This window comes from Rhopalosiphum maidis, chromosome 2 (assembly GCF_003676215.2).
Source record: "Rhopalosiphum maidis isolate BTI-1 chromosome 2, ASM367621v3, whole genome shotgun sequence".
In the NCBI taxonomy this organism is placed as follows: domain Eukaryota; kingdom Metazoa; phylum Arthropoda; class Insecta; order Hemiptera; family Aphididae; genus Rhopalosiphum; species Rhopalosiphum maidis.
In genome coordinates this window covers 53,986,036-53,998,837 of record NC_040878.1, presented here as the reverse complement: position 1 = coordinate 53,998,837, position 12,802 = coordinate 53,986,036, and the positions used below count along the sequence as shown (strand labels likewise).

Below are 12,802 nucleotides of genomic sequence, written 5' to 3'. Positions count from 1 at the left end.
TAACTAAAAACACACTATAATAGCCTTGATAGAGTAATATTTTTTGCACTTTGGATACTCTATGATATCCGAGATTACCTAAAATTAGCATTTTAGGTTTTTATTTTTCACAGTTAACAACGTCGTTCTAATTTCAAATTAAAAATACGGTCTCGAACGTTTTGTAAATATGAATTTATTAGTTCCTGTATTTCAAAATATATATACAAAATACATTTAGGTATACGCACAATTTTGTGGCATTTCAAAATATTTTGATCTAATAATGACAAAAACGTTTGAAAATGTACGTTAATCTTAGGTTTTAAGTACATTTTCAGAGTAGTAAATATTTATTTAATTAACTTTAACACAATATTTTGATAAACATGAAAGTCACAGTTTAAAAATAAAATATTTTGAATAAAAAATGTACGAGTAAGTACGCTAAACAAGATATATATTTGACATATTATATCCACGTTTTTATGTAATTTACTACTGAAATTATTTTCTATATGGTTTTCAAACCACATTTAGATATTAGTTTATACTATGTGAATATCCAATATCAAACATATTTTATACGTTTGTAGTTCAGACTTTATACTCATTAAAAGTTTATACTATATATTGGTATTGTGATACATATATAGAAAATGGAAATAAATACTTTATTTTCTTTTGAAATATGCTCGTTTATATAACTTCCATATGCCTCACTTTAAAAAAAAACTTTGTACGTTTATAAATAAATAAATGTTCAATATTTTTGAAATATACATAAATATTAAAAATAAAAATATTTTTTGAAATTCAAATAGAGTATTTTATGTGGTGGACAGAGTAGTTTTCGACCAAGCATATAGGTGATAAGTGAAAAAATCTCGGTTTCATGAAAGAAAAATAGAATTAATATTAACATTTCAATATACTATTTATTTAGTCAATAAACATGCGTATGATGATCACTTAGATGATTTAAAATCAAATTTATCAATAATATGATGTCAAATATTGACGTCTTTAAACTTTCTATTGTTAATTTAAAACAATACAAAAATTCTCATTCAAGTATTTAAACCGTATCATTATAATAATAATTAAAAGAACAATTCCCCATTAAAAAAATATAAATATATTTTATTAATAAATATTCAATTTTAATCTTTGCACAATAACTGCTTAATATATTTTCATATTTTTTGTTGTTCTCAATATTAAAACTTCCAATCTAAAAAATTGTAAATACCCATAAGCATGCGCGCAGGACGCGCAGGGTTTGCCCAGGCATGCACTGTGATATTTCATGGGTCAAAGTGCCCAATGTCTCAATCAAATTGCCCATATATTAACTGCAATAAATATACCTTAATTACCAAAATCAACTTTTGATTGTATTTTTAAAGCGAATTTGAAAAATTAGGATAATTCACTGTGTACACTATGTTGTTGAAAGTTTAGACGTGCAGTGACTAGTATTATATATTATATTAAAAATTGTTATGAGTTAATTGTAATTGTTTACTGAGAAATCAATTAAAATGTTGATTTAAAAAAAAAATAGATATTATCTCAATGTTTTATTTGTAATTATTTTTAAATAATTTTACGATTATGATTACACAACATCATCAGTATAGAAAACATTCAGTAAGGAAAATTTTTAAATACACATTTCTTCCATGCTTACAAGATTAGCTATATTAATAATACATTTACTATGGGAATTTATTTATTATTATTTATGTGATGTGTAATTTATGTAGACATAGCACATAGCTGCACACTGGTCACCCTTAACACTTCTATTATTAGTTTAAATTTCATTTACAACAGCTGTATTTACTAACCAATTATATTTAAACATCGAAATTCAAATCTTATTTTGTTTTGTAGTCGTTGTTGTTGATTAATTTAATTATATACATTTCAAATTTTAGAAATCAACTTAAACTATTAATTGTTTATTTTTTGTTCAACTAAAATAAAAAAAACATTGTACCAACGATTATAATTTATACTACCTACGTGTTTTGAAATTAAAAAATATATATTTTTTTTTATGAGATATATTTTAATTTAGTCAAATTAAATGAAAATCTGTTTTTAATGAATATTCTCTATGGTTTGATGATTTAATTTTATATAATATTTTAATGTATAAAATAATTTTTTTTCACTAATTAAATTTTTTATTCTACTCTCTAGTAATTAGAAGATGGCTAAACAATTTTATAGTATAAAAACTTTAGTCTAGAAATAAATTAATAATTTGATTAGTTAACCAAAAGTCATAATAATAATAAAAAAAATATGGAACAAAAAAAAATGTTTTTAAAGTTTTGTTTTTTTAATTGCTTTATAAAAACAATATTGGTGTTTACTTTTTACTTTTTAACTTATTTGTTGTATTTTATTTTAATAATAACTCTACAATATAGTACCTACAATAGTAGTATTTATAATTATAATTATTTAATATCAAACGCAGTTAATTAAATAAATTAAAATTTATATAATTAGACTAATTTTTAAACAATAATACAATTTTAAAATTTATAGTAGGTGAGTATAGGACTCTAAATTTAAATTTATCTTGAAGCCACAATAATTATAATTTATTATATAACAAATTTTTAAAAATGTGCCATTTTTTTTTCATACATGGTTTTTATTAGATGTATATTTTTGTATTTTAGTATATATCAATAAATGATTTTCAGATAAAAATATTTTTTAATGTGATGATTCACTGTTCTTAACTGTAAAAAGGCAACACAATTCTGACCTAAATAAATAAATAAATTAACATAAGACGCATATTGTTGTAACACCAATGGGTTCTTCATTTCGCTTAGAATCTCAAAGCGAGTAAACATTTGGTAATGTGAAAAATTATAGAATATTAAAGTAGAATATATTTCTATTTTTTTTTCGTATTAACCCTTGTATTTTTACCGTATTTCAAGATTAATGAATATTTATACCAGTTGTCTATGTATAACATTATAAATGTAAAAAACAATAACAATTAACCCGTATATATTAAAATATATTTACTATAATAATACTCTGGTCAGGGATTATTTGTTCGTTATTAATTATATTACCTATTACATTTGTGTAATAATTAAGTAAAACAAATTACCATTAATTCACTAGTTATTCAAATAATATAACTTAGTTTACTGTATTATCTTATTTTAGTTCTATTTAACATTAACATTTCACTAATCGTGTTTCATGATCCAATATTATTAAGTCAATAGAAACTGTTAGTTAAACTTCTGTTGCATAATTAAAGTCACTATGCCAAATCTGTCACGTTCATAAACAATATCAGACGCCTTCTTGGTTGTCAGTTGCAAATCTTGAGTAGGTAATAGGTATATTAGAGTTAACCCTTTCCCTGCTGAATTATTTTTTCCCAGTTCACAGCACTGTGTTGGGATTAAATTTTATTTTTAAATATTTTTTTTTGTATTGTTTTAAATATTGTTATAGTTCAAATAATAACTATAAATAAAAACAAAAATTTTCTAGTAACTTTTTTTAGCAGATATTAGTTAATTAAGTTAGTGATTGGTTCCCAAATAGTCGATAGTGAATTATTATTTCAGTTTATCAAATAATGACAATTTGGGAACCGTGGAAAATGAAATAAATTATTTTGCTAATAACTTTTTTAATATTTATCATATATTTTTTTTTATTATCTCTTTGAATTCGTTTAATTATTTACCATTTAATGATATTATCACATTATCGATAACAGCTTTTGTTGATTTTAAAAATGATAGGACGCTTATGTGCGTTCATAGCACACCAAAGTCGTTTACATAGGACGCATATGTGCGTCCATAGCAGTGAAAGGGTTAATTTATATCGGAAAAAAATATAATTTCACTATTATTTAAATACTTTATAATATTAGTAATATTCTATTAAATATTTAAGTAAATACAGTTTTTCCTGGCAAGCACAAAAATAAATTCAAATTTTAAATAAATAAACAAAACAGATAAAACAGATGGTATATCATAATTTAAAATTCTAAAAAAATAACAAATTTAATACGTATATAATAATATTATATTAAAAAATAGAAACAATAATAATCAATTATATCGTTGTGGTTCGTAAATTCAATAAAATGTATAGGATTCAAATGTATAAAAAATAATCTGATTAGAATTTTGGATAAGCAGTGACTATAAATAATAATAAATTTAAAATTATACAATTGTAAACTATTTCTTATTTATGTTTACCTTTTGTCCATTAGAATTAAACGAAAATTGAATAAATTATTTAATACAAGTGGTAAGTACTAATATTCATTTATAATTATAAATAATTATTTAAAATATTACAATCAAATAAATCTGAATAGAAGATAGGCTATTTTATGGCGATGATGAAGTTTATGCGTCCCGGTCAACTATTATCACGAGCATTTCAATCACAATATAATACTATTTGCTTATTATCTATTTCTTCGATAGGACGATAGGTGAAAAAATTGACAAAATTCTCTCCTGAAAGGTACTAACCTAAGTCTCTCATCTGTAATTTCCCACTTGGTGAATCTCTGAGTTATGATCTATAATTACCGCTTAAGTAGCTTACGAACTTTCTCATCCAAATACAATTACCATCCATCTTTCACACATATTTTACGAAAAGTTCAGATTATCGTATTTCCTAATACAATAGAAATTATCTATAACATCTAGGTATATATTTCTTAAGCCAAATAAGTCTTATGACAATCCTTGAACCTTGATTCGTATACACGAATAAACCGTTTTCAACCCTCTCCAAATTTGTATCTTGAAACTAATAATCTAAAACGGGTATTTATTGATCTATTTATTAATAAGACAGTATCCTTCAAGTCTTAAGCATTTTATTATTTTATTTTTTGGCATGCCACACACAATATAGCAGAGTATTGCACAATAGTATTAATATATTATTTTATTTAATGCCACACAAATTGTATGAAATTTGAAAGACCGTATAACAAATTACTTATATAAATGATTTTTTTAATTTAATTTTTATTTTTATTGTTTATTATTTATTGCTTTAATACGACAGATGGTGGCCACCAATAAACACTAAATGGTTTTTGTAGTCTTATAAAAATATACTAAGCAGAGATTCCTATTTATTTTGGAGTTTAAATGAAGTTACCATTTTTGAGATTGTTTTTTTTTGTTTACAAATGTTTTTTGAGTGTATTTAATGAAATTTCTAAATGCTAATTTTATGATTTTAGGTGTTTGAAATGCAAAATCTTGCTACTTATAAGTAATCACCTATCAATATTATACTTGTAGAAATTCAATTTAGTTTTATTAAGTAAAATATTTTATCCATGTGTATAAATATTGTGTGTATAGTATATACCTGTAGCTCAGTATTATTCATAGATCTTGAATAAATGTAAAGGGTACTCTTGCACCTTCAATTTATTTAAAAACTAATTTTTTTCTTTGTTGTGGATACTTGACTTAATAACAATATGTAATAATAATTATGATAACCATAAAAATACGATACTGCAGTGTACTATGATATACACTGTTTTACTTATCATTGATGATTGTACTAAGACATTCTGAAGGTTTCGTGCCCTATCAAAATGTAATGTACTTAATATTTATCCAAACAAATTATAGCCTATGTAAAATAAAAAAAATGTTATCATAATTCACTGTCAAAAATTATAAATAAAAAACGAATTTCCTATCTTCTGGCCAGATCAAATTAATTCACCTCCATTTGATGCCCCTAATCTGTATTATATCTACGTTGTGTACAACATGCATACGAGTTTACGATTTATTTTATTAGTTAAACTATTATACATTTGTCATATTCTAACTATTAACTAATTACCTGTCAAACTTAGTTATGCGAGTGACAGGTCTCTGTAGTTGTAATAATTTAAGTAGTCTTGGATCCAATTTTAAGTTCTTCTATAATTTATGCACTCAAATTGAACAACGATTTTTTTTAATTTGTTAAAAACTTCAGCTATAATATGCATTTACAATTGAACAGTTTTTATAACACATTTAAAAAAAAAATAATAATAAAAAATTCACTTAACACACCAAAATTCCATTCATCTCAAATTCTCTAACACCTGGAAAGTATTTTTCATTTAGTTCCAGTCGACGATAAATAATTTTAACAGACTAAATTATGTAAATTATTTACAAATAATTAGTTTAAAATTAAACTTCTAGTGTTTTTCAGACGATCACTTTAAATATATATTCTTCGGAGGTATTAAAAAAAATATATTCATCAAAGAAAAGTAATTATGAAAGCAAAACATTATTGAGTTAAAATAATACGCTGTACAAAATACAAGTGTACAACTACTATAGATAACTACGTTGGTTTTAAATATAATATTATTTACGATTCAAAAGAGTTATCCTTGTTGGTACATCGACGAGGATTTGCCGATTATCAACGATGAAAAAAACTAAGTATTGTACTTATTAGATAATTAATTATAATTATTTCTAGTCTAAATTTCTAAATAGAGACGTTTCAAGTTTCTTTATAAACGGCTTTATTTTAACGAAGACTTATTCTTCGAGTTATACATTTAAAAATACTCTTATTAACTATTTGCAATAAATTAATGATGTAATAAATATAAATTAAAAAAAAAAATACACAACGCCATAAGAGCCCTTCATACATAAAGCATAATTCATATTCTGTTGTTTAATTCTACCTCTAAACTTATATTTTTCGGTTGGGTGCTTATTAAATGTTGGACACCAACCAAAGGTTTTAGCAAACTGGACAATAATGAATGTCCACTCATTTCAAACGAAGAGCAATAAAATATGTGTATTTCGAATAACATATTTTTTCATTATTTGACTAGCGGAAACTAAATATTATTAACTATTTTCAAAATTTTAACTTTGGAAAATTTACGACACATCGCCTTATTATGCAGTGTTAGCATGATTATTTTAATTTAATTAATTCCTTGAAATAATTAATTTATGCAAATGATATTTAATGAATAAATGTTTTTGTAAGTCCACATCTTATATTATTATAGTTGTTAATTTGCAACATTGAAGTATAAAATACATCTAAATATTTTTTTTAGAAATAAAATAATTAATATTAATTATTGTATTTCGACAGTATGTATTAGTTATAATGCATAAAGTAGTATTGATATGTATAATGTGCATACATTAGTTATTCATGAACGGCTGTTTATATAAAGAAAATATAATTTATTGTGTAACAATTTACACTTCATATTATATTTGAACAGTGAATACCTTCATATTGATTATTTATTTTTTTTCAAACATTTATTTAAAAATGATAAAGTATTGACAAATACATTACCGGATAAAAATAAAATTAATATATTTATGAAACGAAGAAAAAACAAAACACAATATTAAATAGTTAAAAACATTAAAAATAAATGTACCTACCATAGGGTGCATAGGGTAGGTACACAGGGTAGATGATATTTTTTTTTTACAAATATTTTTTAACGATAAAGGATACTTTATTATATGATGTTTATAAAATATGCATAATATTGTTTTAGAGTTAAGTAGTCCATAAAATGAAAGCCCCCGTGTAAAATAATAAATAACGTAACAGTGTGTTGTAAATGAATGGTCACATAAGTTTAAAATATAACGTATTTTTTTTATTATAATAAATTATGAATATTAATTTTAACTAAGGTTTTATCATTTTAAAACAATTAAAAAATACAAACCATGTGTTAATATATTTTTATAATCCCACACTATGCTTACTAAAAATATAATCTATTGTTAGATAAATAATAAAAGAATACATTATATACACTATTGATATTTATTATTATTATCATATGTTTTATTATTTAAACTAGTGAACTTATAGCCCATTGTTAAAATATTAAAAAATAACCATAGATTTGTATTTAAATCGTGTTCAATGTATTATTTGTGTAATTTTATCTTAGACCTTTATAGCTTAATAATATAATATGCAGGTTAGATACTTTATCAAATATTGCTAAAAGTTACTATCCCTAAAATTGTCATGAACATGCAATTCAATAATAAATTATGTGTAACAATTCTACCAGTATGATTATTTTCTGAATTAAAAAAAAAATAATTGTTTAAATTTGATTTCACGCCGTATAAACTGTATAGTGATAATGGGTAAATAAAATACACGGAACAATATCTCCGCCTTAAAATATAATTAAAAAAAAATTATAAGACAAAAAACCATCCTTTACTTATAGAATCGAACAGCGATCAGTTATGTTATTTATTACAACTTTAAACGATTAATAAATAATAATATAATAATACCAAAAAACGTATACATTTCATATTGATTAATTTATAGTTTCCATTCTACTCAAATATTTCATCAGTTTCTCATACTTAGTAATGTTTAAAATTTTGAACAACAATTTGCGCAGTCATTAATTATTTCTGTATAATATACTTAATTTGATTTTTATATATATTTTGAGTTTAACGGACGGTATGAAAATAAAAAATATTAAATACTGTATGACTCTGATATCCTGAAGACGTTAACGTCCGAATATCCTATGTGTGGATCAAATATAATTTACCGACCGAGTAATTCAAACCATTTAAAACTTATAGGTAAAATATCACTAAATAATACCGTTAAGTAAAAAAATTGTTTTATCTCCGTGCATGTTAAGTTTTCTGAATTTTACAATCGCTGTGTCCAGTAAAAATTTGTTAAATATTGCTATAAGTTGTAGTAAGCGTAGTAACGGTATTATGGAGGGTTCATAGACATTAAAAACTAACCGTTCTAGTAATATTTATTTATAATAATATTATAAAATATATAATAGAACCATAATGTATCATATTTGTATAGATATTCAAAACATAATATATGTTGATATTAAATATATATTTTGCATACAAATTGCTAATTGGAAAAACACTGTTATGATACTGGACCTATTACTATAGTCTAAACTACTTACTTACATACTCGGATTTATAAAAGTGTGGTTTTTGTTATAATTTCAAGTCAATTAGAAGTTACGGACAACAACTTTAATGTCTAACAGACTAGTAATTGATTCAAACGTCATTAAATCAAAACCGTAGAATTGTTGAAAAAAATAAAAATACTGTAATAATCTAAATTCAATAATACGGGACAATCATTAAATTATTATTATTATTGTAGAAGTTAACCTCGGAAACATGTCCATTGTGTAACATTTTGTTTTTAAATTAAATTATTATTATTATTAGCTATGTATTTTACAATTTTGAAATACATCAATTACAATTGTTTAAATACATTTGACAATGTATCGTGGTTTTAATTTCTGCCTGCCAATTGTTGTCGAAACACATTTAATGAAAACATTTTTAAAGTAGGTACATATTTCAAAATAAAAAATTAGAAATCTGGTTAAATATAAGTTACTATAAATATGTTTCGTTGTAAGTACAAAAATTATTATAGTTATTATTATTCATATAAGATCTGATATACATTAAAAATTAAAAATTAAATATCATCTATTTTCAAAACTTAATTATTTGTGACTTAAAGTTTAGTCTTATAACTAAGTATTCTCTTACAAAAGACTCTGAAAAGACTTTGGTATGAACTTCTTGTTAAAAAACATCATTTTTGCGTGACCACTTAGTTTGAATCTCTTGTATTCATCATGTAAGAAAAGCAAGCGACAAAGGAAGACAGTCAAGTTTTAACTCAGTTAAAATGAATTATATTTTAAAATATGAATTTGTGTTTATTTTCTTCTTTTGTTAAAAATAATTATTATCTATCTGGAAAGAAGAATATCATCGCGTACATCGCGTACAGAACAATATAAAGATATGGTATTTTTGTAAAAAACAACTATTTAGAAATTTCTAACGTTAAGATTATCATAATTAGAAATTTTATTTATATACATACATATATTTTAGACAAATTAATTGATTTGTTTACATTAAGTACATTAAAGCTTAGAAACTTTTAGCGTTAATATGTTAAACAGCCCAATAACGGTGCATAATAAAAACAAGAACAAAATATTATTTATTTAAATACGCAGGTAGATGCGCATTGTAAGTATTAATAATGAAGTATTGTAGTTGAGACTAATACTGTTTAAAATTAAAAACCAATCTATAATGGCATTTTAATCGTAAACCTCAATATAGTGTAATTATTGAGATGATGTGATGACTGAAGAGGAAAGTTGAGTCTTAACCAAATAATTATTGCATAAGTAGACGGGATTAAAATACATTATTCTATTTTTGATATATCGATAAATAAGGTTCTCATTTAGTTATATGTTTCTGTGAATATATTTATATATTTTATTTTCATCTTACCAAAATAGAATTAATAAATATTAAAATAAATTATACATTTTTACCTATATGTATATTATAGTTAATAATTATGCAACATTTTTCCTCTTAAAAAACATTAAAAAAACTTTCAGTACACAATGGTAAGTCTTTAATTAAAAGCTATATTTGTATTCACATATTTTTTTCATATAACTTTTAAAACTAGGTATAATACGTACTAAAAAAAAACAAAAATTATATTTTTCAGTTTATATGCTAAAATTAATTTTTGAATTGTTAACATTTCATTTAGTATTGTATATTATAATATGATTATGTGAAACGTATATAATGGATTTATATTTTGTACCTGAAAATAATTGTTGTGTATAGTATCTACTTAAATACGAATATTTTTTTTTTAAACTACGTTCGTTCAAAATAACAACTCAGTTTATAGTATACCTATATCATTAAAAAAACCCTGCATTTTAATTTATATTTTAATAAATTTGTATTCAAAGTGTATATATTTATTATAATAATATAATGTATACAATTTATATTTATTTGTCTAAACGAAAATGTGTATTTTATTCAAGCACAATTGATAAAATATTGTTTTTATGTTGTATAAAAAAAGTAAATAAATCGATTGAATCTTACTAAAAATATTTGCGTTTAAATTGACGTAATATTTTAATGATGACTAATAAAACAGTTATTTCGACATATTTGATCAATTATCACCGGCGCTTCCGATTAAAAGACATTACATAATCAAAACACGAACCGTATTTGAGATCGTAAAAATATCGTTAAGGATTTGACAGCTGTCCATGGTAAATTTTTTATTTTTTTTATAAATTATATAGTACTGCATACAATTGAACTCCAGGTTTATTGTTTTAAGTACAAAATATTGTTCAGTCCATGTTTGTGAATAGTAATAATATTAATAATAATAGTTTATTAAGACGAGTAGAAGTCGAAAAGCATATTATAAGTAAATAAGATACTAATAAATTAAAACAATATTTGGAAATAAAAAAGAAAAAATTTCACATTTGCAAAAAGTTTATGGCTTTCCCGAAGTTTTTCGATTAATTTGTGTCGTTTATTAGTATGAAAAAGATTATAATTGATATAATGTTAAAGGAGGGGGGATACTTTCAGCCCTGTCATACGGATCCGTTATCGGAATAATAATATAATATCGTAACATATCGTGGTAACTCACCATTATAGAAATCCTCGAAGAAAATGTAGAATATCGCCACACACGATCGCTGCGGACACCGACCAGGCTTACGTTATAATATTATTATTAAGTTATTATTCACGTGGACCTATCTAGCCAAACAGACCGGAAAAAGTTGCGATATTATGTTCGACGACTGACGACTGACGCCTAAGAGGGCCGACCGACATTTAAACGGTTTTCGTCTCTCTCCACGCGCGTGTTAGTATTACCCGCCGCGCCGCCGTTATGCACTAGAATTCGAATACTTGCGCAAAAAACGCCGCTGCCACCGTCAACACAACTTGTGCAAAGGTCCGCTGCCCGAGCGTTGTAGCGCGCACCGATTACAGACCCAAACGATAAATTCTCCTCGTGAAGCCGGTAACTTACATAATATTTTGTTTCAATTTTATTCTACACACACACACACACACACATACTATACAAACAGAGGTAACAGCTGCCGCGGACGATTGCCCGTCTCACCTATTACCTATTACCCTCTTAAGCCAATTTCACACGAAAAGTAGTAAATTGACACGTGACGTAGAATATTAATATAAATATTTCCACGGGGTATGCGTTTGATGAAACCAACCCATGTTTAACCGTCGTACTGATGCTCGATAACGTTATCGTGCATTCGCGCTCCTGGACTGTGCGTTGCATGTAGGTACTACGATGGCCGATAGAGTTGTTTTATAAAGAGTGTCTTTGAACTACTTATTCGTATTTAAACATTTCAATAAAAGTTTAATTACCTTGCCGTCTCGTTAATTAATTGTATCTACCGACATAGACGGTACCAACCCTGTTGTCCAGGTGGTGCAAAAGATTTTAAGAGATTAAATCTCTCTCTTTATATATACGTAAAAAAAAAAAAAAACGAAAACAATTAATTTTTTAATGAAACAGTTTTTTAATAGAACTTACTAGTTAATCATCGACCAATCATAGATTAGAAGTTTAATAGCTGACTATTAATTTTATACCTTGAGGATAGTGGTAACCTTAATAACCACAGCAGCTATTAATATAGATTCAATATAGACGTAGGGTATACAACCGCACATACTGCACTCTTACCCCGGCCATGGTAAAGCCTATGTTTACCGAACAAGTGAGAGTATTATTAAAATGTAACACTTCCGTTAACAGCGTTATTAGTGACATGATTTACGAGAGT

At 24.6% G+C, this 12,802-nt stretch overlaps 1 protein-coding gene across 2 annotated transcripts in view; it reads right to left on the bottom strand.

The window, feature by feature from the left end:
* LOC113552345 (RYamide receptor-like) overlaps positions 1–11,784 on the bottom strand; it is an 86,810-nt gene extending 75,026 nt beyond the window's left edge. For both annotated transcript variants that reach the window (XM_026955198.1, XM_026955197.1), the window contains exon 1: positions 11,614–11,784. Coding sequence is in view for 1 of the 2 variants with exons in the window: in XM_026955197.1 (XP_026810998.1) it covers positions 11,614–11,616 (3 nt within the window). In the remaining variant the exon portion in view is untranslated. The remainder of the gene's footprint in view (positions 1–11,613) is intronic.
* Positions 11,785–12,802: the final 1,018 nt, after the last annotated feature.